This window comes from Macaca thibetana, chromosome 12 (assembly GCF_024542745.1).
Source record: "Macaca thibetana thibetana isolate TM-01 chromosome 12, ASM2454274v1, whole genome shotgun sequence".
Taxonomy (NCBI): domain Eukaryota; kingdom Metazoa; phylum Chordata; class Mammalia; order Primates; family Cercopithecidae; genus Macaca; species Macaca thibetana.
The window spans coordinates 69,162,587-69,181,718 of NC_065589.1; the positions used below are offsets into that span (position 1 = coordinate 69,162,587).

The 19,132-nt window shown below is 42.4% G+C and overlaps 2 protein-coding genes across 2 annotated transcripts in view; both read right to left on the reverse strand.

The window, feature by feature from the left end:
* SP9 (Sp9 transcription factor) overlaps positions 1-19,132 on the reverse strand; it is a 921,284-nt gene that overhangs the window by 576,564 nt on the left and 325,588 nt on the right. The window lies entirely within an intron of this gene.
* On the reverse strand, positions 10,927-12,632 carry LOC126932703 (phosphoglycerate mutase 1-like). The gene has a single exon (XM_050751812.1). The coding sequence runs from the start codon at positions 12,603-12,605 to the stop codon at positions 11,841-11,843; it is 765 nt and encodes a 254-aa protein (XP_050607769.1). The 5' UTR covers positions 12,606-12,632; the 3' UTR covers positions 10,927-11,840.

The following is a 19,132-nucleotide window of genomic DNA, read 5'->3' on the forward strand; positions in this document are numbered from 1 at the left end:
CTGCCCCATCTACGCTCCCATCCATTCACTCACCCACCTGGGTTATCTCGAAGCAAATTCTGGACATCATAACTTTTCACAGAAGTTAAGGACCCCCACACATACACGTTTCTTTCTTTTCTTTCTTTCTTCCCTTTCTTTGTTTTTAACTTAACCAAAAAACCATTAACACATTTATAAACATTCACAATAATTTAAAAAATTCAAACATCCAATCTTCAAATTTTCAGTGAACTATGTTTAACTCACTAATACCTAATCCTTGTGAATCTTATAAACTGGATCAAATTTCATGTTTTGATTATTTGCATACTTGTCATGATACGTGTACATTTTGAAAACGGGTATATCCAGATTCAAGAAGGTATACATGGTACAGTTGTTTCAAACTGGATTGTATTTGTACTTTTATGTCTTTGGAGGCATTTCAGAGCCCTCAGAAGGAACAGTCATGGAAGTATAAGTTGACATATTAAAGGGACAGACAGTGCTGAGTGAGAGTGGGCAGTGGGGAAAGCCCAAAACCAGAGACAGCAGGGGAGGCACTTCAGGGTGAAGTCAAAGGTATTGAAGAGGCAGCAGTTTCAAGAAGGTGATTTTTATGACTGGGGAATGCTTAGCCATTAGTTACTCATGCTGCTGGTACTATTTGTTGCCATTTCTTATAGGCAGTGTCACTGGCCACAATCGGAACTTCCTTTCTGGTTCATATGGCAATATGCAAATAGTGATTTTGGTAGGGGATGCAGGTATCAGAAAGGGACTAGAAGTCCTATGAAAAGCGGCTAAAATGGCCTCAATAAAATAATCAAATAGCTTCTGTAAAATTTGGGGTTAGCTTATGTCTATTGGATAATCAAAATATCAGGTCTGGAACTGGTAGATGCAGGCTCGAGGCCTTAGAGTTTCATCAAGAATGCTCATACCAAGATCTTCCTGAATGTGCATTTCCACTCGGCTACCTCCAGAATTGTTGGGAGCTGGTTGCCAATTGAAATAATTCTTCTCTCTTGTTGTCTGTTTCTCTCTCTATGTATGTAAAATCTACGATAATTATAATAATAAGTTTTTTTTGAAGAGTCAGGGTCTTGTTCTGTCTCCCAGGGTGAGGTGCAGTGATGTGATCATGGCTCACTACAGCCTTGAACTTCCGGGACTGAGTGATCCTCCTGCCTCAGCCTCCTGAGTAGCCATAATGGCAAAACCACAATTTCTTTTGCACCAACCTAATAATTTTTTCATTTTTTTGTAGAGACGGGATGTTGTTTTGTTGTCCTGGCTGATCTCAAACTCCTGGTCTCAAGTGATTCCCCTAAAGTGCTGGGATTACAGCGTGAGCCTCTGTGCCCAGCCAATAATAATAATTATTATTCTTTTGCCTTATGTCAGCATTTCCTAGACTGGGTTCTAAGCAACACTAGGCATTTGGTCAGATGAGTTTGGGAAGCCCTGTCTACTCCATTTTCCCCCTCAGAGAGTCAAAGCACACACGGAACCATTAAAAGTTCTGGGAAGTCTTCTGTTGCATTTTGAGGCTGGCTCATATAGGCACAAATTTGAATATTCGATGAATGCATAGATGTTACCCAGTGTTTCCTGAGCCTTTTAAATCATGGAAACCTTTTCTATGCTATATTAGTTAATATCTGATGGCTCAGCAGGGCCCTGCCAAATGATTAGTTGTTCACGTGACGTTTACATTTGACTGGCCTCCTGTATTTTTGTCTGCTAAGTCTGTCCACCTTATTCCTTCTTCATCTTCCCATCCCATTGTTTCAGTGGGGGCAGTCATGTTTGAATGAATGACCCTTCCCTCTAGCCACAATTGATCGGTTGAGTGGTGGGCATCTGATCCAGGCTAAGTCGGTCATATTCTTTCTTTGGGAAAATGGAATTCTGATTTACGGGTCAGAACCTGTACTTCTGCACACAAGTCAGCTGGGATGCTGTCTTAAATGGAGAGCTCAGCAGTGATTCAAGTGTTGGCAGTGGCTGTTTTCCACCGGGAAGACTGGGAAAGAATGAAGCAGATGCTGAGATAAGAAGACTTGAAGAGTTCTCAACAATGTCTCAACTCCTGCTTCTTGCTCTTCCTGAAGCTTGGCTGTTTACCTGCTCTTGTATTCTTTAAGATGCTCCCAGAATTCTTATAATATACCTTTCCTTTGCTTAAGCTAGCTCAAATGGAGTTCTATTTTTTGCAACCAAAAAATATCCTAATAAAGCGTGATTCTTCCCAGAGGGGAGTCGATTTGCTCTATTATTCATGATTTACTGTAATAGGTCTGGTGTAGAGGGCTGACATGCGTTTTGAGAATGAGGTAGCTTATCTTTAAGGAGAACACTTTGACATCTAGGGTGAGTCTGTGTAAATAAATGATGACACCGGGGGAAAGCGACTTGACATTTCCCCAGTTAGCTCCGTCTCCAGCCTGGAGCTCTCCAGCTTCCAGCAAAGATGGGGAATCTCAGGGAAATCACAAAACCACCACACGGGCTCTTTCTGTGGGTAAACGGGCAAGTTCACTCTGCATGCCAGATTGAGACACTGTACTTTAAAATCCTGAAGTTCCCAAGACTGGAATCCTGAGTGGAAAATTAGACCCCCCAAGGTCCATGGCTGTTGGCCTTGAGTTAAGTGTCACCCTTTGTTCCTACCATGGGAAGTTCAATTTAGAGCAATTTGGAATGATTCCCTCCAGTCTCAGGGCATCATTAGGTATTTCAAGGCTGGTGGTTAGCTTGGTAAAAACCACTTCCCCATATTAGAAGATCACAGGGACTATTGAAAAGACATCACAGAGTGTATGATTTTAAGCAAGTCATAGTTTTCAGATTACCAGTATTTTCAGACAGTTTAAAAAGTGCTTGTGTCTTATATATAAACACAATCTGTATAGTAAAGCTCAGATTGACCTTGGAAAAAGCTCCTTTCACACAACATGGAAGGGTGGTGGTCTTCTCGGGTATCAGGGGTTATTCAGGAACATTTTGTTTTATTTTACTTTATTTTTTAATAGTTCATTTTCCTTAAAGCCAGGATGGAAACAGATAACTGTGAACCTTGGTGAACAAATACAGACCTCAGATTAGGGGCAGGTAGCTCCTTGATTGATCTTCTCTTGAATCTTGGCATGGTTTCCATTGTCAAGAGATTATTTTTAATCTGAGTTCACTGTTAGTTGTCTCTGGGGTGTGATTATCATTTTAATCCTGTAAGACCAGTGTTCTTTGGCCAGACAATTTCAGTGTATCTGGAGTTTTCAACTGCTAAATTCTTAATGTGATGAATGGGATACGATACCATATCCAGAAGACATGAATGGGTTCATGCGCATAATAGAGTCATCACCACACATAGGCCACGTCAGCCCTGAAACGTCAACCTGCGCTCAAACTACAGGTTGAGATGCACGTTTATTTATTAATTTTTACTTATTTTATTTTTCACTAGTAATTTCTTTTTAAAAAACTAGGTCCAGGTCAGGCATAGTAGCTCATGCCTGTAATTCCAACACTTTGAGAGGCTGAGGTGGGCAGATCACTTGAGGTCAGGAGTTCGAGACCAGCTTGGCCAACATGGCAAAACCCTGTCTCTGCTAAAAATACAAAAATGAACCAGATGTGGTGGCACATGCCTGTAGTCCCAGCTGAGGCAGGAGAATTGCTTGAACCCAGGAGATGGAGGTTGCAGTGAGCCAAGATTGCCCCATTGCACTCCAGCTTGGGCAGCAGAGAGAAACTCTGTCTCAAAATAAATAAATAAAAATAAAAATAAAATAAAATAAAATAAAAACTAGATCCAAATGAGATTTTCCTCCATTTTTCAAAGTGTATCTAAGAGTTATGAGACACCTGCTTTTGAAAAACCTGTATATTGAAACGGGCTTGGGTGACGAGAAGGGATTTTATTGAAATATTGTGGTCTGAATCCTATGCACACTCTTCTTCGGCAACTTGTAAGTTCACGTTTTCCAGGGAAAAGGCAATTTCTAGAAAAGAAGTCTGATAATGACATGTTTAGATGAGGAGAAACATCTGATCTCTGAAGGATACATATCTATATAATTGACATTTAAAAAGTTATGTTTTAGTGCTTACCTAGAATATCCTTGGCTTTGTATTTATTTTTCAGGCTCTGCTCTCTGTTAGAAATTACATTCCCTGATAGGAAATAGGAACATGGGAACCCTCTGTTGGTTGAGTATGGGCAGTCAGAGGTTCGCTGGTGTCTTTAAGAGCTGTTTGTGAACTCACACTCTGTTGAGAGAAGCTCACACTGTTAGCTACTTGTATATGTGTTGCCATGTTTGCTTGGAAGTTGGCATAAATTTTTGGAGGAGTTTGTGTCCTTTTTTCTCTTTTATTATGTTATTATCATGGTTATTTTGTCAATAAAGATGTAGCTTTATGGAACCTATTAGTATCTCACTGTGATCTTGGGCAACTTATTTAAACTATATTTTTCTTTCTTTTCATTTGTATAAATTTAAGGGGTACAAGTGCAACTTTGATACATGGATATAGTGAAATCTGGACATTTAGTGTATCCATCACTCAAATAATGTCCATTGTACCCTTAAGTGATTTCTCATCATTTACCCACCTCCCATCCCTAGTTGAGCTATCTGAGCTTCAGTTTCTTCGTTTGCAAGAAGTAGATAATCATGCTTATTTCACAAGGTTGTTGTAAAAATGACACAAGAAAATACTCCAAACATAGTACTTAGTGTATAAATATGTGCACAATAAACATTAGTTATTTCCTATCCTTCAACTGAAACAACTGGAAGAGGGACTAAAAAAAATACTGTGATTAATGAGGCATGCACACGCGCACACACACACACACACATACACATGCACACACGCGCACACACACATACACATACACACACACACATACACATGCACACATACACACACACATGCGCACACACACACATACACATGCACACACACACACATACACATGCACACATACACACACACACACACAGAGCTCTGGAAATAGTCCATGTGGCTCTGGTAGCATTGTTATCTAGCTGGGTAGTTTCATTGTTGTTGTTTTAGGTAGCAGATTACTATGATAGCCCTCTTTTCCTATTCTACAGGCCTTGGTAAGAATCCCCCATGCTAGGAGATTCCTGGACAGTTAACACAGATGGCAACCCAAACCAACATGTTTCTAAAACCTCGTCACAGTCTGAGAGTTGTGACGATGGTTAGATGGTGGTTATATATATATAGTAGAGTCATATAGAGTCTAATTATCATCCAAAGTTTAGGAATTCATCTCCCTTCAGTTAGTTTTTCAAAAATTGAGTAATGTTGTTTTAGCAGAGGAAATTCTCCCTTTAAGTGACTTGGGCCTGTTTTTCAATCCAAGCTCTCATGATTTAGAAAGCCCACCGCCACCTGACTGTGTGCACCTGCTTTATAATAGACACAAGGTGGTTATTACTTGAGACTCCCATTTCTTTTGCACCAATCTCTCACCTGCCCCTGAAATCATGAGCTCATTTGCTTTTTCAGAACCTATCATCCTTTCTCACCGCTGTTCATGTGCTATCCCCTTAACTTAGTAGCACCAAGGAGGGCTGTCGAAAGCAGCTTTTAAAGGGAGTTGGGTGGGGACAGTGGTGGCTTCCTGGAGGAGTGATCCCTGAGCTGGGACCTTGAGATGTGAGGAAGCAGCCAGTTCAAGAAATGAGGAGAAGGCATGGACCAAGGCCCAGGGGCATGTAGTGGCTTGACGAAGTGGAGTGTGCTATTGGCTAGAGTGGCTGGAGCCTGGAGGTGAGGAGAGCAGGAGATGGAGGTGGAGGTGTTGGCGTGGGATAAACCATGGAAGGCCTGTGTTGCCAGGTTAAGGGGCTTGGAACTTATAGGTAGGCCATGGTGAGCCTTTGATGGGTTTTAAGTAGGGGAGGGGCATGGTCTGTTACCCCCATCCCCTGGTTGGGGAAGCAGTGTAGAGAGATGGGTAACATAGAGTATGATTGGCCAAGATGTAGTCTAGGTCAGAGATGATGAAGATCTGAGTAAGGGTGATAAGTGCAGGGAGAGGGAGTTACTATGTTAGTGTAGACAGCTATGCCTACTCCATCCCTGCCAAGTCTAATAGAGGGCATAAGTTCTGAATATTAGCCTGCTTGCTTGCCTTTCTCTTTCTTTCTTTCTTTCTTTCTTTCTTTCTTTCTTTCTTTCTTTCTTTCTTTCTTTCTTTCTTTCTTTCTTTCCTTCTTTCTTTCTTTCTTTCTTTTCTTCCCTCCCTCCTTCCTTCCTTCCTTCCTTCCTTCCTTCCTTCCTTCCTTCCTTCCTTCCTTCCTTCCTCCCTCCCTCCCTCCCTCCCTCCCTCCCTCCCTCCCTTCCTTCTTTTTCTTTCTCTCTCTCTCTCTCTCCTCTCTTTTCTCTCTCTCTTTCTCTCTTCTTTCTTGACAGGGCCTTGCTTTGTTACTCAGGCTGGAGTGCAGGGGCACAATTATGGCTCACTGCATCTTTGATTTTCTGGGCCAGAGCCATTCTCCTACCTCAGCCTCCTAAGTAGCTGGGACCACATGGTATGTGTAACCATGTCCGACTATTTAAATTTTTTTTTTTTTTTTTTTTTTTTTTTTTTTTTTGTAGAGATGAGGTCTCCCTATGTTGCCCAGCCTGATCTTGAACTCCTGAATTCTGCCTTGGCCTTCCAAAGTGTTAGGATTACAGGCGTGAGCCACTGTGCCCGGCCAGTTATTTCTTTTGATAAATACACCCTATAATTGTCAAACAACTCCTTCAGTTTGATTTGTATAGGTCTTTGGTCCCCCAATTAGGCTGCACATTGTAATCTCTTGGAAACTTTTAAAAGCTGCTGATGCCTGGGTCCTAACCTTGGAGATTCTGATTTAACTGGTATGGCCTACAGCCTAGGCATAGGACTGTGGGAAGTTTGTCAACTGAATCTAAAATGTGTAGGAAAGATTAAGAACCACAGCTGTGGGTATCACCCACCAGCATAAAAAGAAAACTATTCTTCCTGACCTTGTCCATGGGTTTAGGAGCTCATAAAAAGGGACACAAAGTGTTGACAATGATCAGTCAGTTGGGATTATTAGAAAAACTGTGTGTCCTATACAGTAGTTGGCCAGCACAGTTCTGTGAGTTACACACTGAATTCTAGTTCCGTTTCCATGGAAAATTGATTATGGTTATGGATGGCACTTTCTAAAAAGTCTCTTGCACTCTCTTTGCATTAAAAGTGATTTTCGTTGTTATGGGTTTACTTTGTTTCTGCTGTGGATTTATTTATTGATGCTAATAAATTCATCCTACCTATATTATTTCCACCAAATTGTCTTGGGTTAAATTGTTATCTAGCATTGTTGCAGACCTTCATTTGTGGTCTACATCAGTGTTTCTCAAATGTGAATGCCTTTTGAGAATCACCTAAGAATCTTGTTTAAATGCAGATTTGGATTAAGTAGGTCTGAGGAACAGCCTGAGGTTCTGCATTTCTTCTTTTTTTTTTTTCTTTTGAGAGTGTCTGGCTCATCTCCCAGGCCAGAGTGCAGTAGTTGCTCAACTCATTGCAACCTTCACCCCCTAGGTTCTAGCTATCCACTCACCTCAGCCTTCCAAGTAGCTGAGACCATAGGCGTACACCACCATGCCTGGCTAACTTTTTTTTGTATTTTTTGTAGAGACGAAGTTATGAGCTCTCAGGTCATGCTGAAGCTGCTGGTTCAAGGACCACACATTTAACATAGGATCCTGGGGCCCTAGGAAATATTCAAAAGTCACTTATTATTCTCCTCTTCAATTATGATCATTTAGGGGGAATCATAAAAAAAGAAACAATAGTAACATTTAATTTCAAAAAAATCTCTAGGTGAAGACTTACATATGGTTGCAGATGAAATAAATACAAAATCATTTTTCCATCTGTGAATGACATTTCTACTAATCTCAAACCTCTCGATTGTGCCTTTGAGGACACCTAGGAGAAATTACTCCAGGAGCATGAAATATGAGATTCTGGGTTTCATTGTTTTTAAGTGTACGAGGATTCTATAGTTAACAAAATAGTTGAAATACTTAATATATGTCAATAGCTGAAAATACATCATCTCAAACAATATGGCAATGTTATTAATGTCAAATTTTGACGATTGAGATAACCAAAGTCAGGCCATAAGTGCTGGGAGCTCACAGCGGAGTTTATAATTTTGGAGAGCTTCGACTCTAATGACAGAGACGTGAGATATTGTTTCTTCCTCAGAGTGCAAAGTTCAATAAAGTTGATTAAAAATTTTTAAGTTGGCTAGCCTTAAAAATAATAATAATAAAAATTCTTAGGAACCAAAAAATTATATTTTGTGAACTCAGAAGTTTTTATGTTTTAGCATCTTGTTTAAATAGAATATTTAACAAGTTTTTTTTTTTCTTTCTTTGCTTTAGGCAAATAGCTCACAAGGAACCTTGATTACATTTCTGGAATGAAAATATAACTGGTATGTTGACAAGCATAAGGAGTAAGATGTAATTTGAATGAAACTTATTTTTGACTTCCAGTGATCTTTAAAATGTATTCAGTGCGGGGGTTTTTCTGTTGGATGAAAGCCCGGATAGATTTCAGGAATGTTCTAGTCACTTAAGGAGTAGCAAGTCCTACTAACCACTTAAGCCAAAACGCAGTCTTGAATTAGAAATAGAATTCCAGTCTAATATATAATCAATGTTTCAATATATATTTAAAAGTAAGACCTCCTTTCCTTGCCCCAGCTATAGCCTGTTTTTTACAGGCCACCCGCCTTTGTAGAAGGAAAGATGGTGGCTTTTCTTTCTGCTTTTCTACATTCTTCCTTGTTCCTGTGGGGCCAGAGCCCCGAAGGGCAGAAGAAAAAGGATAGAGCAAAGCTCTGATGTGAATGGCGTGGTTGAGAGATGGCTTTGCACTGTCTGGGTCTGGCCGATGCTCACAGGTGAATCTTTCTCTTGTGGGGCTGTTGCTGGGCCCTTCAGAAGTTCCCCTGAGGGTTTCTCCAACTTTAGGCCCGGGAGGTGGACCAAGTAGACTCTTCCTCTAGCTGCTGCATTCTTTTCATCCCTTGTTTTCTAGAACTTCCCCTCCACAAAGACTTTGGAGTTCCCTCGCTCCCAGGAGACTCTCAGGAGCAGAATTCAAAATATCCCCAGGGAACTCTTTCACTTGTTCAGTGGGATTAGGGGTCACATAGGGCAGCAGCCCTCTGCCGAAAGATACTTTTGATTGATCCTTTCTCAATATTCATGCTTTCAACCCTTTTATATCCTCCTTGCTGGTTTGAGGGCTGCTCAGTTTTTATAACTCTTTGAAATTTCCACCTGGTGGTCTGGTGCCTCACTTTAGAAATTTTATATTTATGGTATTTTTGGTACTTCAGTTGTAAGTTCAAATTTAATATTTGATCCCCATAATTTAAATTTCTATTTATCTTCTCAAATAGGATAATTCCTAGACTACTGACCTATGTCAAATACCTTCTTATATATTAGGGTTTCTCAGTCTCAGCACTATTGACATTTTGGACCAGATAATTCTTTGTTGTGGAGGACGGTCTTGGGCATTGTAGGATGTTTAACAATATCCCTGGCCTCTACCCACTAGATACCGATATCACACACCACTCTGACTCCCTGCAACCCCAAGTCAAAACAACAAAAAAAATCTCCAGACATTTCCAAATGTCCCCTAGGGACAAAATTGCCCCTGGCTAACACCCACTGCCATAAATTTATGAGTACAAGTCTAAGGGCAAATGTTAAAAACAAGATATGCATCATAACTATGACCTAGATGGGAATGGTAGCCCTGGAAACAACCTCAGCCAGCCCGTTGCCCAACCTTCACTTTATAAGCGAGGAAACAACACAGAGGGGTGCAGTTGATTACTTGGTGCCACAGTGTCCCTGCCATGGGTAGGGCTGGGAAGAAGCTAGGTCTCCTGACCCTCATACAGCAGCGTTCATTGTCAGGTGGGGGATAAATAATTATTAAATTTCAACAGCACTGCTAATTTTAAAGTACCTATGCTTAGAATTTTCTGAGGCAAAAATAGAACGTAGAAAATCCTTATCTAATTAGTTAGTGAATAGCACTGAATTAAAATTGGACACTATAATTAATCAATGCTAAATTGTAGTCAAATCCATTACCCTTGAGTAGATTATCTATGTGACCCACAGTCTCCTTCTGACACCACACGTTGGGGGTCTGCAGATGCTGATTGGAGGGATTTGAGAAGGGGAGAGGTTGGGGGTTGAGGGAAACTGAGTGGCAGTAAATCATTTTCTGTGTTATCTGTAGTTTGTTTTTATCTATGTCACTGCTCCTTTCCGTTAACAAAGCTAATTGAGAACTGACTATTGCAAACTTTTATTAGAGAAGGCCAGAGACAGAAAAACACCTCCAGAAAAAATCAGAAATTATTCAATCATCTATTCTAACTATGGTCAGTTTCAGGACCGTATGATCAAGTTTCAGAAATGTTTCTTTCCTGTTTTTTATTTTTTAATTTAAATTACAGGACTCTTTAAGTTTAATCCACAGAGCAAAACACGCTTTCCATAGAATTCTTTTCAGCAACGTCTTGCAAGACACAGGTTAGAAGTAAAATCGAACAATTTCCCTAATATTTTATTTCCTAAAGAGTACCTTTCATTTCTGAACTCTCTTCCTGTGCCCAGATCTAAACTGTGGTGTTTTCATTGCCTAGGAGCCTCTTCGCAAATGCTGGGGCCTGACTGGGGTCTCAGTTCGTTGGGACTCACTGCCCAGCTCACTAAGGAATTTCTCTCCCCGTTCTGTCTGTCTTGCCCCAATCTCCTCACCCAGAAATGTGAAAATTATAGTGAATCTTCTCTCTTAATACTAATTTTTATTTTTATTTATTTATTTATTTATTTTTTATTGCACATCACTCCTTTATTATACTGATCTGGAAAAAGGATTTAGTACAGTTATGCTCAGGTGAATACTGGACCCATGTGGCAGAGCCAAGCAACTAGAACATGATTCGGAAATCAGTGAAAGACACACTTGGACAGGACCAAGGGGCGTTTCACTGCCATGAAACAAGGCAGGAAGGGATTCTAACACACACAGCAGGAAGCACTCCTGCCCCTCAGAGGTCAAGGAACTGATCCCATACTGGTATGAGGAATGGCTTATTTTCTGATGATCACATGTGGGACTATTTCAACCGCCACAAGAAACCCCAGAAGGGTTACTGTTTTGTATTATTTATATATACTATACTTTTTTAATAAAAGTAAATGTAACACATAACTAAATTCAGGATTGATCCCAAACTTCTAGAGCCAGGTCCTCTAGGGTCAGGGAGGAAACAGTTGTCACATCACCATGCAGGTTACATCATTTTCCACTGGAATGACTAGAGCCCCCAGGCAGTGGCCTGACTGCAGAAGAGCAGAGGACTGGCTCCTGGGGACAGAGAGGCTCTGTTGCTTCTCCTCATTGGTCATGGCTTAGCATGATTCCTCCCCACAAGTCCTTAGTAAACAACTCGCAAAAACCCAAGTTACTACCTTTAAACTCTGTTGGATAAGGGGAGCTTTTCCACAGCTTGGACTGAGAACCTGTGCTCTAGAAGTGCTATTCTGACTAGATTGTACGAAGGGAGTGGGTGCAGAAGACAAAATGGCTAAAATGAAAATGGGAGCCACCAGTCCCCATCTGCAGCTACAACTCAAGATGTCTACAGATGTGGTCAGTGTGACATGTGCAGGTGGGAGGGGCAGAGGGACAAGACGGGCAGGGAGGGTGCTCCTGGGGACAGTATCCTCCCCGCTGGCCTTCACTTCTTGGCCTTGCCCTGGGCGGCCACAGCTTCCATGGCTTTGCGCACCGTCTCTTCATCCCCCAGGAACTGCATGGGCTTGATAGGCTTCAAGTTCTTGTCCAATTCATAGACAATGGGAATATCAGTCGGCAGGTTCAGCTCCATGATAGCCTCTTCAGAGAGACCCTCCAGATGCTTGACAATGCCCCGGAGGCTGTTGCCATGGGCTGCAATCAGTACACGTTTCCCCTCCTTGATCTGGGGAACTATTTCTTCATTCCAGAAGGGCAGAGCTCTGGCAATCGTGTCCTTCAGACTCTCACAGGAGGGTAGCTGATCTTCTGTGAGGTCTGCATACCTGCGATCCTTACTGATGTTGCTGTAGAAAGGGTGGTCGGGCTCCATCGGAGGTGGTGGGACATCATAGGAGCGCCTCCAGATCTTCACCTGGGCCTCACCATGCTTTGCAGCAGTTTCTGCTTTATTGAGACCGGTTAGACCCCCATAGTGCCGCTCATTGAGGCGCCAAGTCCTCACCACTGGCAGCCACATCTGATCAATGGCATCTAGCACTGTCCAGAGGGTCCGGATCGCTCTCTTCTGTACTGAGGTGAAGCAGATGTCAAACTCATAGCCAGCATCTCGCAGCGCCTGCCCGCCGCGCTTCGCCTCCTTGTGGCCCGCTGGGCTCAGGTCGGCGTCGTACCAGCCGCTGAAGCGGTTCTCCAGGTTCCATGCGCTCTCGCCGTGCCGGATCAGCACCAGCTTGTAGGCGGCCATGGCGGCGGGCTGAGGATGCGGCACCGACTCAATACTAATTTTTAAATTTTAAATAATCAAAGATATTATTATCCACTTATTGGTTTCTTACTATGCATCAGACCCTCTGCTAACACAGGTCCCTCTTTTAGCCCTCACAACCGCCACCCTCCCCCAACCTCCCACCCCATGAGGCAGGTGCCGTTGTTCCAGTTCTCAGGTGAAAGAATGAATCAGTGTGCCTAAGGTCACTCAGTTGTAAGTGGTGGGGCAGGGATTCTTAGGTCTCCCAGAACCCATGACCCATGGTGTTAACCACTATCTGGTACACACGCCCTGCCCCAACCCCCAATCTCGTCACTTAGAATATTGAGCTGTTCTTTAAAACGTGTCCATGGGTTGTCCTTTTCCCTGTGGCCTCTAGTCTTATGCCTGGACTCTTCTAAGAGCCTTCTCTGTAAATGACACAGACCTCACAGCAGTCTGGGTCAAATGCTGCTTTTTTAGGCCATTCCTCCACCCAGATCCCTCTAGAACTCCCTATTACCTATCATAACAAGCCAAAGGCCTCATCTGACCCAGTGTGTTCTGGCCTCTCCCACCCAGGCCACCAGCTCATGCCCGTCCCTCTCCCTTTCAAGCATCCTTTTTCCCTCCTGGGAAAATAACAGGCTCGGTAGCCCATTCCCTAAGACCTGTCCAGTCACTGGGTCCTGGCCTGAGACTCATTTCCTGTGAAACTCTGTCCTAGGATTGCAGCCCACCTGATCCCTAGATAAGTTACTTAAACCCAGCTAAGATCTTAATTTTTCTTTCATCATTTCATACCTGTTCTTCATCCAGATTGTATCATCTTAGAGCTCCATTGTGTTTCCTAAAGTCCAAGGGGCCAAAAGATGAATAACCTTCAAGATGACCCCAGTGCAGCCCAATAAATGCCTGTTGGTTTATTGGGCATCAGTTTTCACAAATGGGAAGTAACATTAGGATAGTAATGAGACTCAGTGGACGTCTCTGAGCATTGCTGAGACCACCAAGAACAGAGATACTCAGTCTCAAAGATGTTGTTTTCCTAAAAATATTTTAACATCATCAGGGAGTGACAGAGTAACCTTCATTTTTAAACCAAAGTATGTAAAACCAAGTTCATTATTGCTTTTTTTTTTTTGTATTTCACAGTCTATATTGATATGACCCATGTTAATTAGAGCAGGGCCTAATTGCCTATTTATGATTTGGGATCGTTAATTGTTACTAATTTGATACAATTATTTATTCAGATTTTAAAAGGGATGTTTCTAATGCTCTTTGTGAAATAAAATTCCTCCAATTTCTTAAAAAATTACTTTTTTTAGAGATGGGGTCTCATTATGTTGCCCGGGCCAACCTGAAACACCTGGTCTCAAGAAATCCTCCCACCTCGGCCTCCTGAGCAGTTGGGATTATAGGCATGAGCCACTGTATCTGGCCTGAATTCCATCAATTTCTAAAGAGCATCTTACTTTAGATTTTTTACACTTCCCTGCAGTCTATAGTATAGTTTTTGAATCTTATGAGTTTTATAGTACATTTGCTTTTGTTAAAGAAATTTTAAAGATATGAATTATAAAATATTTGTACTTGTTAATGCCAGTGAATGTTTTTCAAGGTTATTTTTGGTGCTGACAGAAATTAATAGATGGCACAAAGTCTGTTTAAAACCTTTTTTAAAGCCATGAGTCTCACTATGTTGCCCAGATGGGAGCGTGGTATCTACTCACCGGTGCAAACATAGCGCGCTACAGTGTGGAGCTCCTGAGCCCAAGTGCACTATGTTTGCAGCGGTGAATAGACAGGCAGAACTCCTGACCTCAGGTGACCTGCCTGTCTCAGCCTCCCAAAGTGCTGGGATTCCATACGTGAGCCACCGCATCTGGCCTGAGATAGCTTTTAAGCCTTGGGCATCAGGCTTCTAAGAGCATGAGACAAGAACAGCTGCTGGTGAGATGTAATAAAGAATGCAGGTGCACTTGACAGAGAGAAACGCCCCAGGAAATTGCGCCATTGTGTCTCATTTGTACCTGCAGGGTTTTAACTTATGGAGGTGACTGAGTGACAACAGAGAGGCCAATGCCATTGAAAGAAGACTGGTACTACTTACATTCCCCGAGAGGAAGGGGCATGCCATGCCACACAGGGCCACCTAGGGCAGCACCAAGGTTTGGTTAGGAGACAGAACCTATGTAAGGGGAAGAACTAGGCCAGACCCTTAATGGAATTTCCATGGGAAAGGCAAGGCAGGGCAGGGGAAACAGCTGAGGACTATCTAGTTTGAATAGCATCAGTGGGCTCTGGGTTATGGGAGTAGTCTCCAGTTGTCTAGTGCCTGGCCCTGGCTGATTTAGGGCAGGGGGAGTATTGGGTGGTGTGTGAGTTAGATAAGGAAGTGGTTCAGAGTGTGGGCTCTGGATCACAAGGGAGGTGGAAGCAACCTTGGCTTAGTTTGGCCCTGTAGTTAATGGATGCCAGGTAGATGAACACAGACTCTAAGAAAGCATAGTTAGAACACCATCCCCACAACATTCACAAGCCTTTACTTAGCTGAAGCTAGATACAGCAAGTTGAGAATGAGAGGGTGAATGGCACACAGATTCTAGAATGTGCTTTGCAAGCTGGGCACAGTGGCATATGCACAAGTCCCAGCTACTTGAGAGACATGGATACCTGCAGTTAGAAGAAATATGGGGTGGTAGAGGGAAAGAGGGGAGAAGGACAGGCTTTGATAGGTGCGGTAGATATAGGGATAGAGGAAACAGTCTCTGGAAATAATCAGGGGGCACCTGAAAATTACTTAACCCAAGAACTGCACAAGCTCTAGGCTGAGACCCAATTCATAGCATGAGGGTATTAAATGATTCATTTATTCATTCATCCATCCTTCTACCTATTCAGTCAATCATCCACTTAACAAATAGCTATTTAATTCTTACTGTGTGCCTGGCATAGTTCTAGTGCTGGGAATATATCTGCAAAGTCAAAGTCCTTGCCTCTTGGAGTTTATAATCAATCGAGAGAGAGGGAGTTGGCAGGTAAACAGATATTTCAGGCAGTAATAAGTGCTAGAAATGAAATAAAGTAGGGCGAGGGGAGAGAGTAGAGGTTGAAGTTGCTATTTTTAGATGGGATGGCAAGGGAAGGCCTCTGCTAGGAGAAGATGCCAAGAGGGGCTGAAGAAGGAAGAGATGAGCATGTCTGGGAGGCAACATCAGGCTGGCGGGTGTTCCACGCAGAGGGGCAGGAAAGCCCCGAAGCAAATGTCAGCAAGAAGGCCAGTAGGTGATGGAAGTGAAAATGGAGAGAAAGCCCCACAAACAATGCACCGATGTTGTTCCTAATATGAACACTTGATTCTGCGTGGACAGAGGGAGCAGGAGAGAGGGAGCCATTCACTGGCTGGCAGGAGCAGACACATGGCAAGAGCCACTGGGACATCCGTAATCATAGTCCTCGCAGCTACCAGTGTCAGTGCACTCACTGTGCTCCAGGTGCCAGAGTCATGTCTATACAGTAGTTCAGTTACTAGATCTCTAAGACAGCCCTTGCTTTTATGAAGGTAACACGTGCACACAGTTAAACAATCAAGGAGGAAAAAGCTTCTAACAAACAGCAGCGGTCCTTCACTCTTCTCCCCCCATTTCTGCAGAGGCAACCACTTCCAACTCTCTTAATCCTTTCTTATGGCATTGACCCGCACATACTGTTTCCAAATAATATGCACACACTGAGACTTCACGTTTTAGTCCTTCTCTATGAACTTTTTGTGTCTTAGGTAACAATTTAGCTCTCTTACCCTCCTCCCTCTTCTCTTTCCCACATTCTTTCGATGTTTTGTCTTAGTTGGTCTACTAGAACAAAGTACCTGAGACAGGGTAATTCATAAACAATAGAAATTTATTTCTCACATTTCTGGAGGCTGGGAAGTTCAAGATCAAGGTGCCAGCAGGTTTAGTGGCTGTTCCTCACAGAGGACTCTGTCTAGGTGTCTTCACACGGTGGAAGAGAGAAAGAGCAGAAAAGAGCCTAAGCTAGTTCCCCCCAGCCCTTTTATAAGGCACTAGTCCATTCACAAGGACCTCATAACTTAATCACTTCTCAAAAGGCCTCACCTCTTCATAACACCACAGTGGGGATAAGTTTCAACATGAATTTGGAATGGATGCATTCAAGCCATAGTATATACTTAATCATGATTTTAATTCAATTGATAGTGTTGCTCACACCTGTAATTCCAGCACTCTGGGGGGCCAAGGTGGTGGATCACTTGAGGCCAGGAGTTTGAGACCAGCCTGGCCAACACAGCGAAACCCTGTCTCTACAAAAAACACAAAAATTAGCCGTGAGTGGTGGTGGGCGCCTATAGTCCCAGCTATTTGGGAGGCTGAGGCATGAGCATCCCTTGAACCTGGGAGGTTGATGTTGCAGTGAGCTCAGATTGCGCTGCTGCACTCTTGCCTGGGTGACGGAGTGAGACTGTCTCAAAAAAAGAAAAGTCAGAGTTTGTATTGCTATGACTGCGCAAATCTTGTTCACTGCCCAATCAAAAGGTGTAACATAATCATTTTCCTCAATTATTTCTGAAGTATTTCTGAATTATTTTCCTCAATTATTACTGAAGTAAATAGTTGCCCTTTTCTCACTTGCTCAGTTCTAAGTGCATATCATTACCATTTCTCCAAATTTACTAACAAATCTGTCAATCAATGTCTATCAATGATTTGTCCAGTTGCAAACACTTGATCATTTCTATTTTTCCTCCCACAGACTCCTGTCATGGGGGCCTCACCCTCTCTCAGATTTGGACAGGGTTGCTTTTTGGGTGTGGGGAACATCTACATCCTCTGTCCATGTCAGATATCCTCTTCCCTGGAGCTGTTGTTGTTGAATCTCTGCATTTGTTGAAGGTTATCTTTCAGGAGCTTTGTAAGGAAGCGCATATGGAAGTAAACTGTTTTTGTTTTTGTTTTTTAGATGGAGTCTCACTCTGTCACCCAGGGTGGAGGGCAGTGGCTTGATTTTGGCTCACTGCAACCTCCACCTCTCTGGTTCAAGTGATTCTTCTGCCTCAGCCTTCCGAGTAGCTGGGACTACAGGCGCCTGCCACCACACCCAGCTAATTTTTGTATTTTTAGTAGAGACGAGGTCTCACCATATTGGCCAGGTTGATTTCAACCTCGTGATCCACCTGCCTTAACCTCCCAAAGAGCTGGGATTACAGGCGTGAGCGACTGTGCCTGGCCAGAAGTAAATTTTTTGATTATTTGCATGGCCAAGTATAAAATAATTCAGATCTCATATTTGATTGAATACTGGACTGAGTATACAATTCTAGGTGGAAAATAACTTTACCTCAGAATTTTGAAAATATTTGTCTAGCATCTAGAAGAAGTCATGTATTATTTTGACTTCTTTTGTTTTATATATACCGTATTTTTTTCCCTCTAAAAACTCTTACGATATGTATTCTATTCCTGGCATTCTGAAATTTGACATTTTTATCCCTTTTAATCTCTTTTCAAAAGCATGTCAGAAAAGTTTCCTGAAAAGAGATGCAAAGTTTTCTGAAATTCTATGACCATTAAAAAAATACTTACTTGGGGGAAGGCTAGAATGTTAGTTAGTGGACATAATGATCTGAAAGGAATCAGAAATTTTTGAAACTAAATTAAATATTCAATACTTTTGCTTTATTTACAAGGGTGGTTCTCAGCCAGGGGTGATTTTGCCACCCAGTGAAATGTGGCAACGCCTGGAGGTACTTTAGGTTGTCTCGACTTTGGGCAGGGAGGGATTGCTACTGGCACCTAGTGGGTAGAGGCCAGGGATGCTGCTCAACATCCTGCGATGCACAGAAGATCCTCACGATGAAGAATGATCAGGCCCAAAATATCAATAGTATGATTGAGAAACTCTGCTTTAAAGATTTCAAATTTCTTTGTCAGTAGAAATGCCAAAAATTCTGAGTAGATTGGTTTTGTTCATTCATAAGATCTCCAAATACTACACACATATCATAGCATTTCCAAATATGTCACACGTATTTAATTGCATGTCTAGTAAGTGCCAGGCACCATGCCTGCTCTCACAGAACTTAAAGTCTCTTGAAATAAATTGGCTTGCCTTTTATTTTTGGTATATTTGGGGAGTCTATGAAATAGATAATTTTTCCCCTCAATTTTAGGATTGTAAAAACAAATTTCTTGGAGGAAAAAACAACCTTTCCGCTTTGATCTTGTGCTTTCACATCACTGACCCTAGCTTGAGCGTGCTGGAAATGGTGAGGCGGGGCCATGCTGTGTTCAACAAGGACAGAGACACCACTGTGATCTCAGCACTGCAATTCACTGCAGGCTGGAACGCTTGTCGAAGATGCACATTCCTAGGTCCTCAGACAAAAGAAATCAGAATCACTGAGATGTAACCGAGACTCTGTGTTCCAACAAGCTCCCCAAGTGGTTTTTTGTTCACCAACATCTGAGAAACTCTGGCCCAGAACCTGTGCTGTTGGGAAA